At 46.6% G+C, this 22,786-nt stretch overlaps 1 protein-coding gene across 1 annotated transcript; it reads right to left on the reverse strand.

Moving 5' to 3' along the window:
* Nucleotides 1–6,270: 6,270 nt before the first annotated feature.
* FCGR2B (Fc gamma receptor IIb) lies at nt 6,271–22,569 on the reverse strand. Its single transcript, XM_052636551.1, has 8 exons — nt 22,458–22,569; nt 18,902–18,922; nt 17,239–17,493; nt 11,657–11,911; nt 10,886–11,008; nt 8,648–8,704; nt 6,574–6,614; nt 6,271–6,456 (listed from the first exon to the last, which is right to left on the reverse strand). The coding sequence occupies exons 1-8, from the start codon at nt 22,567–22,569 to the stop codon at nt 6,370–6,372; spliced, it is 951 nt and encodes a 316-aa protein (XP_052492511.1). The 3' UTR covers nt 6,271–6,369.
* Between the last annotated feature and the right edge of the window lie 217 nt (nt 22,570–22,786).

Below are 22,786 nucleotides of genomic sequence, written 5' to 3' on the forward strand. Positions count from 1 at the left end.
AAAATAATAAACTTATTATTGCAGGTATAAAAAAATACAAACTTAGAAATAAGAAAGGGAATATTCTTCAAGGCTAAAAATTATTACAAATATAAAAGAGATTTCAATGTATGAAATAAAAAGCAAACAAAAGGAAACACTTGATCAAACAATCAAAAGCTAACTATGTGAAAAGATCAATGAAATAGAACTTGGACAAGTCTGATTAAGATAAACAGAGGTAAAAGTTCTCTTTTTAGTATTCAACCATTTAATAGCAGTATTTTGTTCAGTATCTCTGATGTAACGTGGGGATGACCACGACATTTGTGGGGATGACCGCAAATCTTGGTCATGTTGTTATAAAAAATAGAGTTACCGGGAACTGATCTTATTTCCATAATGAGAGGAATGCCATTGAGAAGTGAAACAATTTTCCTGAAAGTTCCTGGAAAAGTTCAAGAATTGGAAGAACTAGGTACTATGCAAGATGTGGATCAGGTATGATTGTGAAAATAAGGGGATAACTGGGAAAATCTGTAAAAGGAAAAGTTAGACTCTTAGAGCCTCTCATACTCAAGGGGAGTAGATGTTTCCAGGTCACTACTTTTCCTTCTACCTTTGTTTAATTCTCAGGAGAAATTGAACTATTCACCAAGTATGAGTGATTCAGGTGAACCAAGTGGATTTGAGGTGGAGCACCAGGGGCATCTGCTACTCCAGCTGCACACCCTTTCTTGGACGCCCTGGCAAACTTGCTCCAGCCAAGTCAATCAAGAAATGGAAACAGAGAAAATTCAGGGGAAAGAGGGTTTAACACAACAGCCATCCAGGGAGCCTAGAGTGCAAACAATCCAGATTAGTGCTGAAGAACAGCGATTTCCAAGAAGGGCTTCTTGTTAAAGGGGAAAAAAAAGCAAGAAAGAGAAAAACTATTTGGAGCATTTGCCTGTGTAAGAAATAGCATTAAGCTGCCTCAGAAAGTTTTTGAAAAATTGGGAAAAGCTAGTAAGCAATGCGGGGAAGGCAATGGCAACCCACTCCAGTATTCTTGCCTGGAAAATCCCATGGATGGAGGAGCCTGGTAGGCTGCAGTCCATGGGGTCGCAAAGGGTCGGACACGACTGAGCGACTTCACTTTCACTTTTCACTTTCATGCATTGGAGAAGGAAATAGTAACCCACTCCAGTGTTCTTGCCTGGAGAATCCCAGGGGCGGGGAGCCTAGTGGGTTGCCATCTCTGGGGTCGCACAGAGTTGGACACAACTGAAGCGACTTAGCAGCAACAGCAGTAAGCAATAAGCACATAGAAAACTAAACACATGATGAAAATGAAGCAGTAATTATCTCTAGAGGGAAAAAAAAAGATTGTTCAGGAGGAGAAATGTAATCAGAAAATACTATTTGTCTCAATAATGAACAGTAGTCATACAATGGTGATAAAACTATCGGAGCACTGGGTAAGGAGAATGAGAACTGGGTGACCATGGTATAGTAAAAATAGTCTTTATATCCCGTAGGAGGAAATCAAGTGAATAATCTCTGACACTTAAAATCAAGAAATAGTTACAAATGCATTATTTGGAAATATGGAGCTAAATTAACAGATGATACAGTTGAAATTGTTGAAAATGCCTCTGGGGGACAGGACTGAGGAGATGCAAGGGAATGGACAAGAATCAGCTATTTCTTGTTATATGCCTTGTGTTCTGTTATATAATTCAAATTATGACTTATTACTTTAACAGAATATTAAAATTTTATTTAAAAACAGAAGAAAGCATTGTCTTCACATATACATTTAAGACATTCACATGCGGAAAACTCACACAGACCACATCACTGTGCAATAAAAGTGGGAAATAACAACAAAAAAGATAGTGCTCATTCCCTTTGGAAATAAAGCAAACAAATAGTGTGAAACACTCATCTAAATAAACCTTGAGTTAAGAAAATAGAACAAAAGTTATAGATTATTTAAAGACAAATAGCAATGACGAAAATACATATCAAAATCCAACGGATGTGGCTAAAATAGCGATGAGGAAATGTTATAGCCTTTTGTGAATTTGTTTAAAAACAAATCCTTAGAACTTTAGAAATAAATGAACAATACAGTAAGTCTAAATAAAGTAGCAGAAAGAAATAATCCATTAGAAAACAAATAGCAAAGTCTTGATCGTGAAATCAAAAGTCATGACAAGACAAACAAAAACTAGACAAACATTTGGGAAGCCTGATTAAGATAAACAGATATGACAGTCAAGGTGGTTGACTCTCCCAAAATCATTCCACCTCCAAGTGATTAAGCTAAAGTAAGTTATTCCATTTTCTAGTGATTGGTTTAGGAGTGGGCATGTGACCCAGGCCTGGCCAATAATGATGTGATGGGAAGGTTGCTGGAGAAACATTTTCTCACTCTTAAGAAAGAGACACATAGAAGAGGTAGTGAGCCCTTTTCTTCGTCTAGATCTTTGGAAGTGATGCCTGGAACTGCTGTAATCGTCATACTACTAGGCCAAGGGATGCAGGACAGCACACCCAGAGTCCTGACGCACAGGAGACACCCTATCTCTGAACTTTCTGTTGTGTGAGATAATACATTTCCCTATCCTTTAAGCCAAATTGAATCTGATTTCCTGTTATTTCCAGCTGAAGTCATCTAACAAAATAAAGCAAGCCCAAAGCTAGGTATGAGAGAGAGAATATAAATGCAGACACATAGCAATAGTCACTCAGTCGTGTCCAACTCCTTTGTGACACCGTGGACTGTAGCCTGCCAGGCTCCTCTGTCCATGGGATTTCCAGGCAAGAATACAGGAGTGCGTTGCCATGCCTTCCTCCAGGGGATCTTCCCGCCCCAGGAATCGAACCCAGGTCTCCTGCATTGCAGGCAGATTCTTTACTGTCTGAACCGCCAGGGAAGTCTACAGACATGCAGATTATTACCACAAGACTAAAGAAGATACAGTGTATAGCTGCATATCAATAAACTGGATGGTTTCTAGGAAAGTAACATTTTTTTCAAAACTGACTCCAGTGAGATAGAAAAGCCTTATCAAACCAGGAATGACAAGGGGAAAAAAGTTTGTCAAAGATCTAGCCTAAAAAAGTATCCAGCCCATAGGACATGTTTAATACCTATTTATTTTTGGTTGTGCCGGATCTCCATTGCTGTGTGTGGACTTCCTCCAGCTGTGGCGAGCAGGGGCTGCTCTCTAGCTGCGGTGCTCATGCTTCTCACTGCAGCGGCTTCTCTATTGCGAAGCACAGGCTCTCGGGGAGTGCGCTTCAGCAGTTGTGGCCCACGGGCTTGGTTGCCCTGCAGCATGTGGGATCTTCCCACATCAGGGATCAAAGCAGTGTCCCTTGAATTGCAAGTCAGATTCTTATCTACTAGATCACCTGGGAAGTCTTTCCGCCCCCGCCAGGATATTATAGGAGAATTCTATCAATTCGAAATTAACTGATATAAAAGGAAGTTGAAGGATCCTAGAAACATAAAAAACAGGGCAGATTCAGGCATGTAGGAAGTTAGTCTAATCTGGGCAGTGCCATTGGGATGAATGAACTTCACTTGTTTTCAGGCACAGTGTCACTTTGCTCAAGATTTAAATTCCAGGAAAACAGCTCCTGATTGAGCCAGCTTGGGATGCATGTTCTCTGGAACTAGGGATGAGGTCAGCCCACCTACCTGCATGGAATGAGAGGGGGAATAGAGCTATTTAGTCAAGGGGAAGTCGGGGTCTGTTACTATTAACAGAATCAGGGAAAATCAATGCTGCGTAAGAAAATAGTCCATTATAATCAGATTGGAAAAGTTAGAAATAGTCAGCATTGACAAAGGGGTCAGGAGCTGGGTACCCTAATATGCTTTGGGAGGATATGTAGACTGCTTTTTTAAAGATGAGAGTATCCTTTGAGCCAATGATTCTACTTCTAGGAATTTATCCTGAAGAAATACTCACATATGTAGTCAAAAACATCATTCAAGAGTGTTGTTCACCACAGTATTGTATATAACAATGAAAAATTGGTAATACTTAAGATATTAGTTAAATAAAATATAGCATAGCATTCGTGATATGGAATATTATATAATCCTTAAAAAGAAAATACTTCCATGGAAGGGCTCCATAATATACTATTAATCAAAATAAACTACTTAAGTATATGATCCCATTCACGGTCTTAAAAAACTGTGTGCATACTCAATTGCTCAGTTGTGCCTGACTCAAGAAAACTATAAATATGTATTAGATGTGTATTTAAAAATCCAGAAATATACTTCAAAATTCAACAGTAGTTAGCCACAGAAAAGGAAACAGGATTACGGGGTGAGAACAAAATGGAACTCTCACTTTTCCTCTTTATATTTCAGTATTACTTGAGTTTTCATGCTCACAATGAATATGAGTTTTTGCCTATGTGTATTTGTAAACAGGCAAAAGTATAACATTATTTAATTTTAAAAACCCATATGCTTATACATTTTATTTATAGATAGAAATGTGGATTGAAATTTTTTAAACATTAGCATTGATTGTTTCTATTTTGTGAATTTATAGGTGATCTTAATTATCTTTTTTGCTTCAGTTCAGTTCAGTTCAATCGCTCAGTTGTGTCTGACTCTTTGCGACCCCATGAATTGCAGCACGCCAGGCCTCCCTGTCCATCACCAACTCCCGGAGTTCACTCAGACTCACGTCCATCGAGTCAGTGATGCCATCCAGCCATCTCATCCTCTGTTGTCCCCTTCTCCTCCTGCCCCCAATCCCTCCAAGCATCAGAGTCTTTTCCAATGAGTCAACTCTTCGCATGAGGTGGCCAAAGTACTGGAGTTTCAGCTTCAGCATCATTCCCTCCAAAGAACACCCAGGGCTGATCTCCTTCAGAATGGACTGGTTGGATCTCCTTGCAGTCCAAGGGACTCTCAAGAGTCTTCTCCAACACCACAGTTCAGAAGCATCAATTCTTCAGCGCTCAGCCTTCTTCACAGTCCAACTCTCACATCCATACATGACCACAGGAAAAACCATAGCCTTGACTAGACGGACCTTAGTCGGCAAAGTAATGTTTCTACTTTTGAATATGCTATCTAGGTTGGTAGGTTTTTGCTTACCTGTATTTTAATTTTATTTTTAAAATTAGCATAGTAAAATAATTTACATATAAATAAAATAAATTGCTACCATGTAATGTATAAATAGAGGGACATACATTGTTACTATAAAAAGGGCATGGGTATGTGAACAAGAAAATCACAACAGAAGAACTCTGAACAGCTAACACTCTTAAACACTCTCATTCTAAAGGCACATATTTTGGCATAAAATAAGCCCTCAATAACCCAATAATTGCAATTACTATTCCTTATTGTATAGCAATATGTGAATATGAAACCTCATGAAAACTATTCAACAAAGGAAGCTGCTAAATTCTGAATGCAAAAATGTTGCACAATGTTCCTGTTAGATTCCCAGGCAAATGAGACCTCTCTAAGGACATCTCCTGAGGAAGCTGTCAGTCATGTTTCTAACCTCCCGGAACCTTCTCTGAGAAGTTCACATCCTTCTGATAACTCGAACAGAGGAAGAGCCGGAGAGAGTCAGTAAATCTCTGTTCAGGACTCATCTGAAGTTTGGCTTCCCGAGAACTGGTGTTTATTTGCCATGGGAGGAAGAGAAAGAAGACATGGAAACAAGAACACAAATTCATTGGAAGAAGGGTGTATGGTTTTAAGATGAGGGATACTTGTCCTACACTCCAAACATTTTTTCCCCCCACCTCCTGCCCATTACTACCTTCCCAAGATTCTTACCACTGAAAAGAAACAGACCCCAGATCAGTCTATATTCTAATTGGTTCAGTGATTAAAAGATAAGGGGACTGTTGTTTGTGTAGTATTTTATTATAAAAGTAATATATGGTCTGTACAGAAGAATTAACAAAGCAAATGAAAAGCACCAATAATTCCATCCCCAGAAACAATCACTTTTAATATATTGGCATATGTTAGTCTATTTCAACATTTCTGAAATCATCCATGCTTATCTAGTTTTTCTCATATAACCTGTAACATACTTCTATGTTGCTGCAATCTCTTAATAAGAGTAATTTACACTGGCTGTGTGAATGTATAATAGAAGAATCCTGCTGATGAGATGTGCTGAGGCAAGGAATAAATCGGGAGTCAGTTATCTGAGGCTGTATCACCTGTGAATGTCAGAACAGGGAGCTTCAGGATTCAGAGGCGCTAACTCTGGAAAAGCCATTCTCCTTTAGAACTGCAGTATCCTTTTCTCCTCCCTAAGAGGAGTTCAGGCCAGAAGACACCAGATCCTGGCCTCTACGATTCACTTCCCCAACTCCCAGGCAAGACAACGAAAACTAAAGGCATTTCTGGTAATCGGACTCTGGTTCTTCCTCTGCAACGTCCGGGTGCGAGAGGAGTGAATAGGTGATTGTGTTCTCAGCCTGGAGAAAAGAGAAAGGAGCAGTGAGGATCCATGGAGAGGCCACAGGAATGATGCCGCAGAAGAGGCAGCAGGCTGGAGGAGGGGGAGAAGGAAAAGCAGGCGCTGGAGGGCTCACCTCAGTTCTGGCGGCATCAGTTTCAGCATCAGTGAGACCGGCTGTGGGCAAAGAGAGCAGAGGTGAGCAGGCGCAGTACTATAGCATGGAGCCTCCCCACGCTGCTGCTGAGGCCCAAACCAGGCTTGAGGCGAGGACCACTGACCCCAACTCAGCCCTGCGGGCTGAAAGCTTTGTTCCCACCCCACCCTCAGTATCCCAGACATGGAGCCCCCACCAGCTACATTAGCAAAGGGGGACAGTCATCTGTACTACGCTTTTCAGAAAATCACTATTTTCTTCGAAGCTTTTGGGATTGGAGATGCTGGGTGAGAGGTGTGTGTCGGGTGGGGTGGGGTGGGGGGTGTTCACTATTAGAGTGAAGTAATTCAGATTTTTTGCCAGCCACAGATAGGACCTTTCCAGGTTCGCCAGATGTATTGGGTTGGTCAAAATGTTCATTCAGATTCTTCTGGAAGCTGATACAGAAAAACCTGAATGAACTCTTTGGCCAGCCCAATAGTATATCTTTGTTGGAGCTCTGAAGAATCTCATACTCCCTCACATCAAAAAGAAAGAAAGCGTGAGAGTGAGCAAGGGAGGCTGAAGAGACGAAAGAAGGAAGCAAGCAAGCCAGCCAGTACTCTCCTTGGTAAAGATCTAAAACACATCCAAACTTCCTCATGTTTTTGCCAACAAACTCACTTTGCCAGTGCGGAAAGCAGCTCAGTATCTGCAAAGCAGCATTCCTCAGGAAGTGGGGAAGGAGTCTGAGACAATGCGTCTAGTGTCTTCATTCATCTCCAGGACACAAGAAGTCCCTGTATGCCATGCTCCAACTTCTGGAACAAACCATGTCCTGAATCCTCCTTCTAATGCATCCCTCTACAATCCCAGCAACCTAGATGAGCCTTTGGGGAAACCATCAGCCCCAGTGTCTTCCTGTGAAATAAACACCTTGTGAAATATATTTATGCCAGTGGTAGAACCAAGCATCAAAACGGCTAATCCACTTGCGTTCGGACACTTTTTCCTACTTCAATTTGGCCCCGGTGCAGACTCAGGTCCGTATCCCCACTTGGCCTGGCCACAGGACCTAGGGGTCTTGCTCAAAGTGCAGCTGGACAGCTGGGCCATTTTGCTAAGCTCTCAAATCTGTTGGCTCTGCTCTGAGTCATACTCCAGCCGTCCGAGGTGGGGTCCTCAAGGGCTTCTTTTTCCTGTCTGTTCCTGCTGTCTGGGAGCCCCCAGAGAAAGCTCCAGGTCCCTCCGAGCTCTGGTTTTAACTACAGTCAGGAAATCGTCTGAAATGCTCCTGCTCCTTTAACATATTCCCACTTGGGCCAGGGTTGATGGGCACTGACTCTCAGAATGTCAGACCTGGAAGGCTTCGAGGTCCTCCAGGCCAATGCACTCATTTCCTCAGTGAGGTGATTAAACCCCAAGAGAGGAAACGACACTCAAGATTCCATTTTATGATAGTGACCGAGATAGTGCCAGGCCCACATTTAACACACCTACAGAAGTGGGCATTAGATCCAGGCTTTGTCAACAGAGGAAAGCCCGCTAATGTAGCTAGTACACAGAACTTTCTCGGCCTAAAATCTTCTCTTCATGTTCCACTAAGACTTGAGCCCTTACCCCATTGCTCACCCCATCTACTCTTACCCCATCCACAGACACAAACTGCAGCAAATCTAGACTTTATTCCCTTGGCCTCTTTCTCCTTTCCTCTAGAGTTTTCTCTCTTTAATTCTGTTTGCCTTAGTCTTTCAGCATCTAACCCCCACCCTGTGCCAGCTCTTCCAAAGCTCCACAGAAAGACCTAAATATCTCTGATGTCCTGCTCTGGAAATAGCAGTTCTAGCCCCAGAAACTCAGACAAGCCCATTGTTTCTCTATCTAGGATAGGTGTTCATCTTCTCCTCATCTCCAGTGAGGTCCTCTTCAGGCCCAGGAGTTAGTCTCAGAACTGACCAAGAGATTTGAGCCCCTGCCCTCCTCCCACTGCCCCCTCCCTCTCCTGTGCTCACAAGCTGCTTCTTGATGCACACGGCAGGGTGTCACTGAGCCCGCAGAGGGGAGCTGCACTCACCTGGTTCCTCAGGGAGGGTCTCCCCCATTTCCCTGTGCTCAGGGGTTCCTGAGAGAGCTAGGAGGGGCACATGGAAGTTAGTAGGATTACGGGGTAGAACCTAAGTCTTCAGGACCACAGACCAGAGGCAAGACTGGGTTAGAACCAATACACACCCTTCTCCCACAGACATTCCTCTCCTCCCCACTCCCCAGAGACTACCTTAGCCTCTAAAAGGGCTGGTCTAGAGAGATAGAAGCTGGCTAGGTTAATAGTAGGGACTCCTGGGACTGTCAGAAAGGCCGTTCCATTGCAAGGTTCTTAAAAGCATCTCTTTCTTCCTCTCAATTTTTCTCACTGAGTCTGTACATTTACTTATCACTGGTAACTGAGGTCTTGGCTATGAACCAATTGCAAAGTGCTTTGTGAGGTATGAGTAGTATTATTTTCTTTGTCAGTGGCTCTGAGTCTTTTTTCCCTTTTACTTTCTCTGTGTCTGGATAACTTTAGCACTTTCTCTCCCCAGTAAGCTAGCTTTACGGTGTTAAGAATTGTGATTGTCTGCTTACTTGATTCCTATAGCACTTTCCCTTCTCTCTCAGCAATTTCACAGTAATATTAATACTATGGGGGGAAGGAGACTGCTTTCCAAGAGCTGACATTTTTCAGCTGATCAGTGAAGAGATGTTTATTAATCATCATACTGGGTGGCAAGCACTGTGCTAGGTGCTGATGGGAAGGGGAAGGAAGCATAGAACAAAGAGGCATGCTTACTGCCCTCCTGTGCCCTTTGGAATACAGATTAGTTCTTTAAAGGCAGCCTATGTCAGTTCCATGAACTTTCTGCCCTGCTTCACCTTCTTTTTCTCTGCTTCACCATTTATGGCTTCGAAGGCATCAAAGTGCTTCCAGCACCCTTCTTACTCTTCCCCTGGGCCCCACCCTAGCCACAGTGTTTCTCACTTCGATGTCTCGGCCCCCACGCCTGGAATGCTCATCTACCCTCTTTGCCTGGTTAACTGCTAGCCTCAAACATCGCCTCCTCCTAATGTTAATAGCCCATACTACATGATGCTAGCTGTGTGCTGGGCACTGTTATAAGAGCTGCAGGCTCATTCAATCTCATAACCTTATGAGGCAGGTTCTATTTGTGTCCTCATTTTTCAGATGAAGAAACTGAGGCACATAGAAGTTGAATATGATGAGGAAAAACAACTGTTTTCCTGGAAAAAAAACCAAAAACTTTGTTTCCCTGAGTTGCCATCTAAGAATTTTACAGTATGATCACCCTGCTTGCTCCCAGAGTCTGGACATTTAAGATAAGGACTTGAGTTTAGGATTCCCGCTGTGAAGTTCTCACTTTGATTTTCCTGGGGCATCTTTCAAAGCAACCACTTAGATGTTAAGCCCACAAATATGTTGGTGTCCTCCACCTCAACCACTTCATAAATCAGAGAGGCTTGACACCGTCCTCTCTGCTCACCCATGACCTGGGGCAAAGGGCTGCCACCCCTTCTCATTTCTGGGATCTCTGAGTGGCAAATCTTGTGACTCTACTTCCTTTATGAGAATGTATTTAAACTGTATTTTCAATGAAAACGACCCAGGGTTTTCACTTCCCCAATCTAGGAGTTCAGATGCTAAAGGAGCCGCCAGCCCCGTGTGGGTGGCTCGTGCCTCCTCGTTCAGCTGGTCATGATGTGCACATTCTTAACACGCCAGCTCCGTCTTCTCAACACACAGAGACTAACTCGCCCCATGTTACTCAGCTGGTGAGCGGAGGCGCTTAGATTTGGACTGAGGCAGTCTGACCCCACCAGTTGAGCTTCAATCACCATGTAACACTACCTCCCTATGAAGTTTCCTCTAACTGGCCCAGCCCGTGCTGGGTCATTCGGGCTCTTCTATCCCCGTTGTAGCCCATGCATTCTCTAATACTGGTCTTATCCCCTCCAGTTGCTCTCTGTACTATCGTACTATTTGTACTTCAGTCTTCTCCACAATATTATGGACTCCCTAAGGGCAGAGGCTGAACTGTTCTTTAACTTGGCATCATCCGCAGAGTCTACCACAGTGCTTGACACATAAGCCAATTTGTTCAGGCCTCTTGAATGAATGAATGAGTAAATAAAATATGGGACTGTATCTGAATGCTAAGGATTCTCTAGCCCAAAGATAAGGGTTCTAGCCATGTTTGGGGTTAAGGCCTTGGCTAAGAAGGAAACTGATAACAAGAGGGGACCAAGAGGAACCACAAACCTGAAATTGGCTTTCTCCTGAGGCGGAACCAGGCTGCTATGGCAGCAACAATAGCCACTGCAGCAAAACAAGCGCCTATAGCCACAGCTGTCGTCGTCGACGAGGGGTCACTCGAGCTGGACTCTGGGGAAGACAGACCTCAGGACAGGCAGTACCCTCCCTATGCCACTTCACCCTCCCTGCCCTCCTCCAATGCAACACTCGCTTCCTCCCCCAACCTCACCTGCACTGGAGTTCTGTGAGTGGGCTTGTGCCTCCCCCATGCCCTTTCGATTACTCTTCTAATCAAATGAAGGCACACTGTTGAGTGTATAAGGTGGAGGGAAGGGTTTCTCTTAGACCATGGGGAGAGCAGAGAGCATGAACCTGAAGCCTCCAACACTGGACCCCTAAACTGGTAAGAACATGCTATACCTTTGGGATGAATGGACATATCATGAAACATGAGAAAAAATTAGGAAAACTTCAGTTCTTAGGAATGTCCATGAGCTTTGGGAACTTCTACACCAACAAGAAAGCTCTGCTTCACTGCTGTGCTTGGTGTGATGGGCTTATACTTCAAAGTGGAATAAAAGCCTCGTCACCTGTCACCTGAGAGCTGAGGGTTCCAAGCTCTGGACACCATTTATCAAGTTGCCCATACCCTTGCCCTTGGCCCCAAAGCCCAGGTTTGCTACTATGGCATTTCTCAAATCTCCATTTGAGACCATGTGACTTTATTCCTAACTATCCATCTCTTCTCCCATCCTTTCATCTTGAGAGAGCCCCCACCTTGGACAGTGATGTTCACGGGCTGTGACGAGTGTGGCGTCTTCCCGAGAAATGCTGTGCAGTGGTACTGGCCGCTGTGATTGAGGTTGGCATGTGGGATAGAGAAGTTGGAGCGCTGATAGGAAAATGTCTTGGATTTCCCATCCTGGTAGAACGTGATCTTACTCAGAGGGTGGTTTCTCCAGCTGTGGCACCTCAGCATGATGGGCTCCCCTTCCTGGAACACGAGGCTGGGGGTCTGGAGCAGCAGCCAGTCTGAAAGACACAAAGGGACCGCAGGACCCAGAAGGTCTTGACTCAGATCTGAGACCCAGACCATCCCTCCAGGGGCCAGTATGTGTGGGGGAGTTTAAATGAGGAATCACACCCCCCTGGTCTCTAATTCTGGCTCCTTCATGCGTGCACCCTGTGATCCTGGGTAAATAATGAATTCTTCTGGGGCTCAGCTTCCTCGTATGCGGAACGAGTCACAATCGCACCATTAGCTGTACTATCTACAGTAGTTGCTGACACACAGTAGGTGTTCAGATATGCTTGTCTTCTCGTCCCGTCCTGGGAGACGCAGCTGCAGCCCTGTCTGGCCCAAGAGGCCTCTGCAGGAGGATACAGGGGACCCGGAGTGAAATCCCTTCCCTAAGGGAAGGAGGGAGATGAGGGAGAAGCCAGTCTGAGAGAGGAGACAGCATGTGAGGGGGACACAGCAGAGACCTGTGTCCTTGGGGAAAGTCATAGGCATCCAACAAATATTAGCTTACTTAGCGCATGTTAGTAAACGTGGAATTTCACTTCAGCGGAACTTTGTCTCAAGCCAGCAGTGACATGAGTGGGCCATTCATTAGCCGGCTATGTACTTTTCCCCAGTCATTTTAATCCTTTTGCTGAGGAAATATTTTTAATTTCTTTATAGTTTAAGGAATAGAGGCTGAGGTAGATACTTATAATCCTGACCTCAGCCCATGCCCTCTGTTTTCCTGAAGCTGTAGGACAGAGCAGAGCTGGAATTGGAATGAAAGGGTAGAAAACAACAGATACATTGAAAGGGAGGAGGGGAATGAAAAAAAAAAAAAAGCCACATGTGTGCCAGTCAACCACACTTAGTCCCTTCAGCAGATCAGAAAGATGCCAACTAAGCCTCTGCATTGGCTGGTGAGCCTGCCACATATGTGGAAGGAAATGTTCACAGCAGAGGGTGTGAGTGACAGGGAAGAGAAAACCACGGGCCACGGCTACAGTGAGACAATGCAGAGAGAAGGTGGGGGCACCCGGCCTCTGCACTGTCACACAGGCTGGAAATTCCCACACCTAACACTAGGGGCAGTCTTGCGTTCCACCCACTTCCTCCCCGACCACCCTGCGAAGCCCTCCTCTTGAGGAGCTCAGACCCTGGCTAGACGTTCTACTCCAGGATTAGGTGAGCAGTCCTCGGTCTCTAGTCGGCTTCTTTTATACAGGTTGGATTAAGCTAGATGGGAATGCTGAGAACTGTAGAGATTTTTTTTTAATGAAGTAAAACTCAGAGAAAATGTCAAAGCTGCTTCCATGTAGCACCTGCACCAGTTACTTCTCCTCCCTGTCTGGGGAATCCCCTCTACAGAAGGTGTACAGCCTTAGAACAGGACTTTCTTCTCAGCAAAGGCTCCACGGGTGCCAGATTTTAACCTGTACAGTGGAAGCCTCAGGCTTAGGGTGGTTTGCACAAGAGGACCATCCGAGGTCTCCTTGAGGACAACTCCTTGGTGCAGCTCATGAGGGCAGGGCCCAGTTTCATGTTCATGGCATTCATGAGGTGTTCTTTAAGTCATAAAAGGGCATTTCCATCAAACTCCTGGGAACAAAACTCCTCTGCAATCTCCTGGAAGCCTTGTAGAGAAGCAATAAACCTATATACCTCTACACTGCAAAGGCTAAGATTACTAGACGGGAACACAGGGTCGATGCCATGAATCCTGGCATAGGCAGAGCCAAGTGGAAGTTTCCCAGGCCTCATTTGCCATGCCCAGCTCTCACTGATAAAGGCCCAAGGATGTTGGAGAGAGTGTTTTCATCATAACTGAAATCTCTGAACCCCAGCTGGAGTGCTCCTGACGCCTGCAGCACTGCCCTGGATGATAGCGTGGATGGTGTCAGAGGAGCAGGAGGGTCCACACTGGCGACCGCAACATGGTGAGCCTCCTGAAGCTCTTTCATTTTCTCCCTCTTCAGCCAGAACTGGCGGCTACAGCTCACACAGTACCTCTTAGTGCAACTCACGAGGCAGAAAACTCTTGGAGCCGTAGAACTGTTCTGCAGGAGTATGCTTCCCACAGTGCTGGAACTCTGGGAGATTTGCCTTCTTTACTGCTGAGTAGATGCGTTGTCCCCTTCACTGGAGCCACCTGACTGATTCTTACTCAGCACTGTCGGGAGGCCAGTCTACAGCGGCTCATCAAACTCTTTCGGTAATGGAGAACACTGGGAATGCTCCTGCTCAGTCCTGGGTACCAAAGCCCTCTGTTATCTGAGTGAGCATCTGGGGCTTCACAGTGCTTCGCCAAGGTTTGAGTCTCCATTTGTCTGGATTCCATGCCTAGTGTAGAAGGTGGTGCTGATGGGCAGGGGCCTCGGCTGCCAATCCATTGCTTGGTGAATTCGCATTCCCACTGGTCACTAGTTCAGCTTCTTCTCCAAGACTGCTCTCCTCGTCCGTGGTCTCGGGCTCTCTGCTGCCTGAGAACCCTTGGCAGGAACTGAACGCAGTGTGGAGACATCATCTCCCTCTTCCTTGCGTTGGACAGCCGATGTCTGGGCTTGCCCAGTCAGTGCACAGAGTGTATGAGGAGAACAATGGGGACCTGTGTTGTGGTGGCTGAGGGGCAGTGAGGCTCACGGGTGCTGCTGCTGCTGGACCAACTGGAGGTGCGTCGCTGGGTGGGGGAGTAATGGGACTGACGGTGCTGGAGCTGCAGCCAGTGGTCGAGAACAATCAGCGGTCGGATAACCACTTGTTTCTTCAAGAGCTGGATCTGTTGCTGTTGCTAAATCAGTGAACAGGGCTTGACGGGAGTGACTGAGCTCATCAGGGTCTGGCTGGGAGCAGGTGTGGCTGTCCGAGGCAGGTTCATGCCCTGCCGACCACGCCCATCTGCTTCTGCCTCCTCGGCCACTGCACTGTCTGCCTCTGGCTAACACCCCGGGTCAGTCACTGCCTGGATGTAGGCAAGGGCTCCACCTCTCCTGTGCCTTTCCTTGGGCAGCTCCTACCACCACCTATTCCTCACAAGGGCAACTCACCCAAAGGCCCAGGTGTGTGGCCACTTCTTTCTGGACTGAGCCCATGGACAGTGGACATAGCCATGAGCCTATGTCCACTGCCTCCACCAGCTGGACTAAGGTTAGCAAACTGTCCGGAAGTCCTAGAGGGAGCCTGGCAAATGGCCTGGGGTAGGCCAGAAAAGAGGTATTAAAAAGCAAAAACATCACTTTGCCAACAAAGATCCATACAGTCAAAGCAATAGATTTTCCAGTAGTCATGTACGGATGTTAGAGTCGGACCATAAAGAAGGCAGAGCACTGAAGAATGGATGCTTTTGAATTGCGGTGCTGGAGAAGACTTTTGAGGGTCCCTTGGACAGCAAGGAGATCAAACAAATCAATCCTAAAGGAAATTAATTCATTGGAAGGACTGATACTGAAGCTCCAATACTTTGGCCACCTGATGAGAAGAGCCGACTCATTGGTAAAGACTCCAATGCTGGGAAAGATTGAAGGCAAGAGAAGGGGATGACAGAAAATAAGATGGTTGGATGGCATCACTGACTCAGTGGACATGAGTATGAGAAACTCCAGGAGATAGTAGAGGACATGGAAGCCTGGCATGCTGTAGTCCATGGGGTCACAAAGAGTTGAACATGACCTAGTGACTGAACAGAAACAAAATGGGGAATAGCGTTCTGGCTGGAGCCTTGGGCTGAGACCTGTTGTTCCTCATTGCCAAGTTTTATACTCAACTGTATCTGCATGGACTCCAGGAGCCTAAGCAGATGGTACCTCCTGCTGGACTACAGCCACTAACAAGCATCAGGATGAGTTGAAAGCTAGAGGCACATCCTGGGCCAGGGTCTGCTTTACCTAGGATTGATTTCCCAGCTGCAGTCTTGGATACATCTAGGCCTGGGATAGGTTGAGGGAGAAGGATGTGATCTCCAGTAGCGAAGACTGGGTCAAAGTTGTAATACCAGAAGAGTTCACTCTGGGATTGGCTGGTGAATGGGGAGACTGATGCTCTGAACTGACTGACTTGGGCCTGGGTGGCCGCTCAGCTGCTGTGTCTTGCTGGCATTTAGGGTGCTGGTCTGCTGCCTGGCAGCAGTTGTGGCCAGCTGGACCACAGCCAGGCCATGCAGCTGGGCCTGCTGAGCTGCAGCTGGACACAAATTGGTGTAAATACTGAGGCCCACAGAGCTGCCCCAGCAGTGTCTACAGAGCCTGCCCTGCCTCTTGTTTATAGAGTGCCTTTGCCTTGGACTGAGAGTGCCTTGCCTTCTGTTGGCACTAGTCTCCATGGTAGTGGTCCAAGGTCACCCAGGCTGGTGTTGGGCTCAAGGACATCATATCTAGCTCTGCACCTAGGTCCCCCAGGGTGGTGCCCACCTCGTGTGCCAGTTGTTCCATCATCAGGCACAGTGGTGGGGGTGTCTCACTTAGTCCTGAGGAGAGGAAGCCCCTCAGCTCCAGCCCTTCCTGGAGGGGCCGGGCACTGAGGCCACGGCCCTGCCAGGCCACTGAACCTTCCCTTCATGACTGTCTTTTCCTGCTAAGCCCAGAGGGTAAAGATGGCAGGACTGGGACTGAGGCCCACCGGGCCTCTCAGATACTTATGAGGAAAATGTGGCTATTCAGGGAGGGAAGGGGACTAAATGAACAGTAACAATGACAATATTTATCATAATCACATTGCAGCTGGTTTTTTTTTTTTTTAATGGAGAAACTATTTCTTGCCAAGAGCTTTGGAAAATCATTGATCTGTTCAACAAATATTTATTAAGCCCTGCCCTGTGCCTGTGGCTGGAAATATAAGGAGATGAAGACGCGTTTCACCTCAGTTGCACAGAGAGAGGGCAGGGATTAGGGAGATGCAGATTCTCACCAGAACCTCGTGGGGGAGGCAGTGGTATCTCCACTAGCAGGAGAGGAAACTGAGGCTAAAAGGTGAATGAAATCATCATGCTTAGATGGCTAGTAATTCCCTGTGCATTTGACTCTGCCACAAAAATGGGAAGATTTCTATGAATTAGAGATTTTCTTCTGCTGCTCTCACACCCAGATGCCTGTTGGTGGCCTGGTCACCTTCTTGCTCAGTCGGCACGAAGACAAAGGAGCCCAGCATATTCTGAGAAATCTCTTAGGAACTTCCACCTCGCCACTCATACTAACCCGAGGAGGTGGGTTGAAAAGGGAAATGAGTGGACCAAAACCACTTCAAACAACTCATAGCCGTGCTCTCCAGTAAGTCGGCAACTGCCCTTTCCTAAAAACCTCTGCCGTGGAAGCAGATTTCATCTCTCCTTGTTCTCCCAGACTCTCCAGGGCCTTCCTCCACTGACCAGAAATCACATCCAGATGCACGGGGTCGCTGAGGCTGGTCTGCTCCCTCTGGCACCTGTAGGATCCACTGTCATTGCTGTTGGCCCTAAAGCTGTAGCTGGGCTGGTTCTGGGTGTCGATGGAGCTCCCGTTATGGAACCACGTGGTGAGGTTGCCTGCATAGAAGCTGGTCCCCTGGCACATCAGCGTCACGTGATCCTCCCTGAGCACATTGATCCACGCAGGCTGGATGCTCACCACAGCTTTTGGGAGATCTGCTGAGGGGCAGAGAGAGGAGGCAGCATGAGGAAGAGGGACCCCAAGGGCCTGGAAGTGAAGTTGCTCAGTCGTGTCCGACTCCTTGCGACCGCATGGGCAGTAGCCTGCACCAGGCTGCTCCGTCCATGGGATTTTCTAGGCAAGAGGACTGGAGTGGGTTGCCATTTCCTCCTCCAGGGAATCTTCCCGACCCAGGGATCGAACCCAGGTCTCCCGCATTGTAGACAGACGCTTTACCATCTGAGCCACCAGGGAAGTCCCCAAGGGCCTAAGCAGACTCCAAATCTCAGATGATGGAAAACTGTGGCCATGCTGCGGAGATCAGGAGAAGAACCCAACCCAGAACAGTTCTGCACCTGAAGGCGATGCCGGTGGCAGTTCTGCAGCCATACAGGGGCCCCCAGGAGCCCAGACTCTCTGAGGGAGGAGAGGATGGGGGTAGGGAAATGGGAGGGGGGCAAGCAAACAGTCTAGAAACACAAGTACATCTCACCCGAGGAGCTCTACCCAGTTCCTCCTCTCTGTCTCTATTTCTTTTTCTCTCTTGAACTCACACTCAGACACACACACACACACACACACACTACACATACATCCTTTGGGGAATCACTTCCCCCACCTCCATAACCTGAGGCACTTGGACACTAGTGGATAAATTGTCTTCCCAGCTGGATGAAGACAAGGGGGCCACCTGGTGGAGGTGCCAGGCTGAGAGTCAGAGGTCACATTTCTCTTCTGACCTGTTTCATTCTTTGTCCTGTAGAAGAGACCTGTCCTGACACCAAAGCACAGAGGAGTCTCTATGGCCTCAGGAGAATAAGAAAGAGTGAGAAAGGCTAGAAGGCCAGTCTAGGAGCCCTGGATTCAGTGACCCAGGAGAGCCCCACCCCCTACCAGTCCTGGGTGGCGGAGAGGTTAGTGGTGCTGAGAAAGCGGTGCCCAGCAGTGTTCACCCCACCCAGCTGCAGCCAGTAAACGGCCTCCTAGTTCTCTCCAGGGTAACAGGCCCTGAGGGCTTCAGATACATGCAAAGTAGATGATTTATCAACCCATGGGGGTAACCTAAGCAGATCATGTGATTCTGCATAGCCTGAGCTCATGGTTTAGTTTGGAGAGAAGAAGGCATTTGAGACAGAGGACAGTTATTTTCTGTGACAGAATCTGTGAGGTCTCATCATAACAGAAGCGGGAGGGCTGAGGCATCTGTGTCCCTTGGCTACCCACCCCTGGCTTCAGTGGAAGGGAAGCAGGAAGGAGAAGGGGGTGCAGGGCTTCTTGTGGGCACAACTCCTCTTTCCTGGCTCTACCTTAGTCCTGGGTGCCTCCAGAGTTCCTCCAGACAGGGTGCAGGGAGCAGAGAGAGAGGGTGGCTGGGGGACAGAGGAGATGTGGTGAAGTACTTACCAGGTTTCCCAGGAACAGGAGCTGCAAGACAGAAAGCAAAGATCAGCCTGGTGTTTGGATATGATGATTCATCATTACAGATAATCATCAATCCCAGGTCAGATTCCCTTCACCTGCACAGAGATTTCCCTCTCTGTGTTATTCCCTTTCTCTTCTGCATCACCCATTTCTCCTTCTCAGCTGGGTCTTTCCTACCAAAATAAATATGCTCCAGGGTGTTTCTTTGAAAGAATAAAAATCTCACTTGACCCTGCATAGAATTCCAAAAATATTTCCCTGCTCCCTTTCCCAGCCTGATTTCTCCATTCTTTTTCTACATAGGCTCTCCTTATTTCTTCTCTTTCCAATCACTGTTCTTTCCAATCACTGAACCTCGCTAGTCCACTAAAACTTTTCTTGTCAAAATCACCAATGACCTCAATGACAAGTATCCTGTTTCTCTCCCAGATTCCCCCACATAAAGGTATATCTTTACCATCTACCCAGGTATTCATGCCAGAAAACTGCAAATCTTCTTTTATTCCTCTTTCCCAAACCATCTAGCTTTGCACCAGTAAATTCTTGTTCATCCTGCTTCCAGTTAGTCCTTACGTGCATCGACTTTAGTCCATGTCCAAACTACTTTTGGCTACCATCAGCTTTCTTCCATCTCCTAACTTAGCTTTTCCCTTCTTCTGTTCCCCCTGCAATTCATTCCCCACAGAGAAGCTAGAATCATTTTTAAAATAACAAATCAGATATCACGCCCCTGCTTACAAGCCTTCTAGGTTCCTCCTTTGCTCTTAAAGTAAAATGTAAATATTTACAAGGCCACACCTGATACCGTCCTTGCTCACCTCTCCAGCCTCATCTCAAGCTCCACTTTCCCTATTCACTGAATTCCAATAATACCAGCCCTCTTTAAATTCTTCAAACTTGGGGCTTTTCTCTATGCTGAACTCTCTGAACCCACTTCCTTTGTATCTTCAAATGGCTTAATTTTTATCTTGCTTCAGGTCCTAGCCTAAAAGTCACTTCCTCAGAAAATTCTTTCCATATCATCCTGTTAACACAGGCTATTCTCTCATCTCCCTCACAACAACTGTTCTTATCAGAGTATCCTGTTTACAGCTTCATAGCCACTTTCCAATTTATGGTTATGCATTTGTACTTTTTTATTTATTGTTTGTGTCCCTCAGTAGAATGTAAGCTCAAAAAGGGCAATAGCCATGTTAATTTTATTTACCAATACTCTGAAAATCACCCACTGAGTGTTACCTAGGTGAGAGATAAGAGAGTCCAAAGTTGTGATAACAGTAGAAAGTGAAGATGAGGACATAGGCATGAGAGAAATTTAATAGGCAGCGAGAGAGTGGCACTTGATGAGGTATGGGGGTTTATAAATGGGTGACCAGGAAAAGAGTTAATTGTGCTCACACAAATATAAATGTTAGGAGGAGAAGAACATTTGTGAGTGGGAGATGATAGTTGGAGTTTGAATGTGTTTTGTTTCTGAGCTAACAAATCAATTTGCATGTTTCCAACCAGGAAAATGGAAATATAAAACTGTATCTACAAAGACAAGAAAGACAGGTTCGGAAATCATTGACACAGAACTTAGCTAAAAACCAGAGTGTGCAGAAGTGAAAAGTGACAGTACAGGAAATGGGTAAAGAAGCAGGCCGAGAGGAGAAGGAGAAGAAACAAGTAAGATATGAGAAAAGTAGAGAGAAGTCACCTTCCACTCATTCACTAAACAAATATTAGTGAATATTACATATGTTCATGCTCTGTATCGTCACTGTAAGGGAGACAGAAGGCCATCTCTCTTGTTCCCTGATAAATCCCCAGGTCCTAGGACAGAGTCTGCACATCGCATTTATTTAATGTGTAAACAAGGCAGTTTGTGGGATCTCTGGAAAGCAGAGAGTCCTTGTACACACTGTCTGGCTCTAGAGGAACGTCTACCTGTTAGAGTAGGATTGGCGCTTCATTACACAGGCAGTGGAACAGGGCTGAAGGCATTTGTGGAGTACAGTGGCTCGCCCACAGCCGTAGCTGAAGAAGCCATGGCCTCAGTGTGCAGCATGGATCCAGAGAAGAGGAGACAGGAGCAGGCAAGACTAGACCAGAATGTGTTGTAAAAAAATGAGCTACAGAGCAATGAAGACCTAAATCCTTGGTGACACCAAAGAGGCAAGTGGACAAAAATGCCAGAAGTCTCTCCCAGGAATCTTGCCTAGGCCTCACATTGATATCACCATGGCAGGGGCAGGGAAGTATACACCTCTCCAGGCCTGAGCTCCTCCTTGTGGAAAAGGGAGGAAGTTCCGTGTGCTCCTTTTCCATGCTATTCTACTTCATTCCATCTCACTTTGGCATGGGGGAATACTCTGTCTTCCTCATCTCCACCTCCTGTCCCAGCATAATCCAGCACCAAGGGCCAGGGCTCCCGGCACTGACCAGATTTTACTATCCATCATAGTATGTAACTTGGAAAATGGCTGGCTGCATGTCTTCCTCTGGGACTATCCTGAAGTGGATTTGACGGTCATACTCCAGAAATTGAGTTTGGGAGGACATTCCTGGCGATACGGCTCCTCTGCTTGGCCTTCCCTAGACTCTTTCTCCCACCAGCATTATCAGTCCATGGTCCCTAGCCCAGGGCTGAGAACGTGGTCAGAAAGTAGTGCTCAATCACAGCCTAAGATCCTCTCCTTCTCTTTCATCAGTGATAGGATACATCTCCCTGTCTGTACAGTGCAAACAGACATGCATGATGTCTCTGGTCTCACAAGCAATGATTCTAGAATTGCCTGGCTTATGCATTCTCTGGTCCCCATTCCCTGGATCACTGAGACCCTCCTGTGCTTTTTCCCAGGTGGATTTCCTTTCACATAAACAGAACAGGCTTCTGCTGTCTGAAGTGGTTTCTGGGGGCACAGAGAACAGCCACTGCTCCCCACCGCAATGTGTTTTATTGCTTCCCCACATCTCCATGGTATCACTGACTCAATAGACATGAGTTTGAACAAACTCCAGGAGATGGTAAAGGTCAGGGAAGCCTGGCATGCTGCAGTCCATGGGGTCACAAAGAATCGGACACGACTTAGCAACTGAACAACAACAATATCTCCTATTTGCCTAAGACATCATCAGCCCTCTGGCCTAAGATTTGGTCCCAGTGAAACATACATTTCTAAGGAAGATAAACACCTTGGGCATCATTAGTCCTTCAAGTCTAGCTCACTGGACTTTCCTCAGAGCTGGTTCTGCATGGGAGGTGGTAGATTACCAGGGACCTTGGTGCCCAGGGATTTTGGGCAAAACACATTAAAAAAAATAAAAATAAAATAAACCCGACTTTTGCCAATTTCATAATTTCCCAGACCAGCAAGGTTGTCAGACTGTGATTTTCATCAGCCTGGCTTTACCCTCCTGACTTTCCTGATGTGCTGCCCACTGTGGTCCTCATCCTTGCCCCAGCTCAGCCCCAACCCAGGTGGCAGCAGCTGACTTGGAGAATCCCACCTGCCCATGGTCCTGCTCCACTGTCCCTGCTGGGCCCCCGACTCACCCGGGAAGAGCAGAGCTGTCCACAGTAGCATGTGGCCCCAAGGATGCCAGGGCATGCAGTGAGCTCGGTTCCTCCAGGCAGCAGGGAAGGCTAGGAATGAGGGGATCCCCATCACTCCAGGAGCGAGTGAGCAGGTTGCTCTGACAGCCTGGCACGGCAGGCACTGGCTTCTCTCGAGGCTTGATAGTCCACGCAGAGGGCCAATTCTGCAGTCCAAAAGAGGAAGTGAAAAGAAGTGTTGCTCTATCACTGGCTCCTCCCCTTCCACCCTCTTTCATCTAGAGAGTCCCCTCCCAGAAGATTCAGTGCTTCCCAGAATGAATCTGGCT

Source organism: Budorcas taxicolor, chromosome 3 (assembly GCF_023091745.1).
Source record: "Budorcas taxicolor isolate Tak-1 chromosome 3, Takin1.1, whole genome shotgun sequence".
Taxonomy (NCBI): domain Eukaryota; kingdom Metazoa; phylum Chordata; class Mammalia; order Artiodactyla; family Bovidae; genus Budorcas; species Budorcas taxicolor.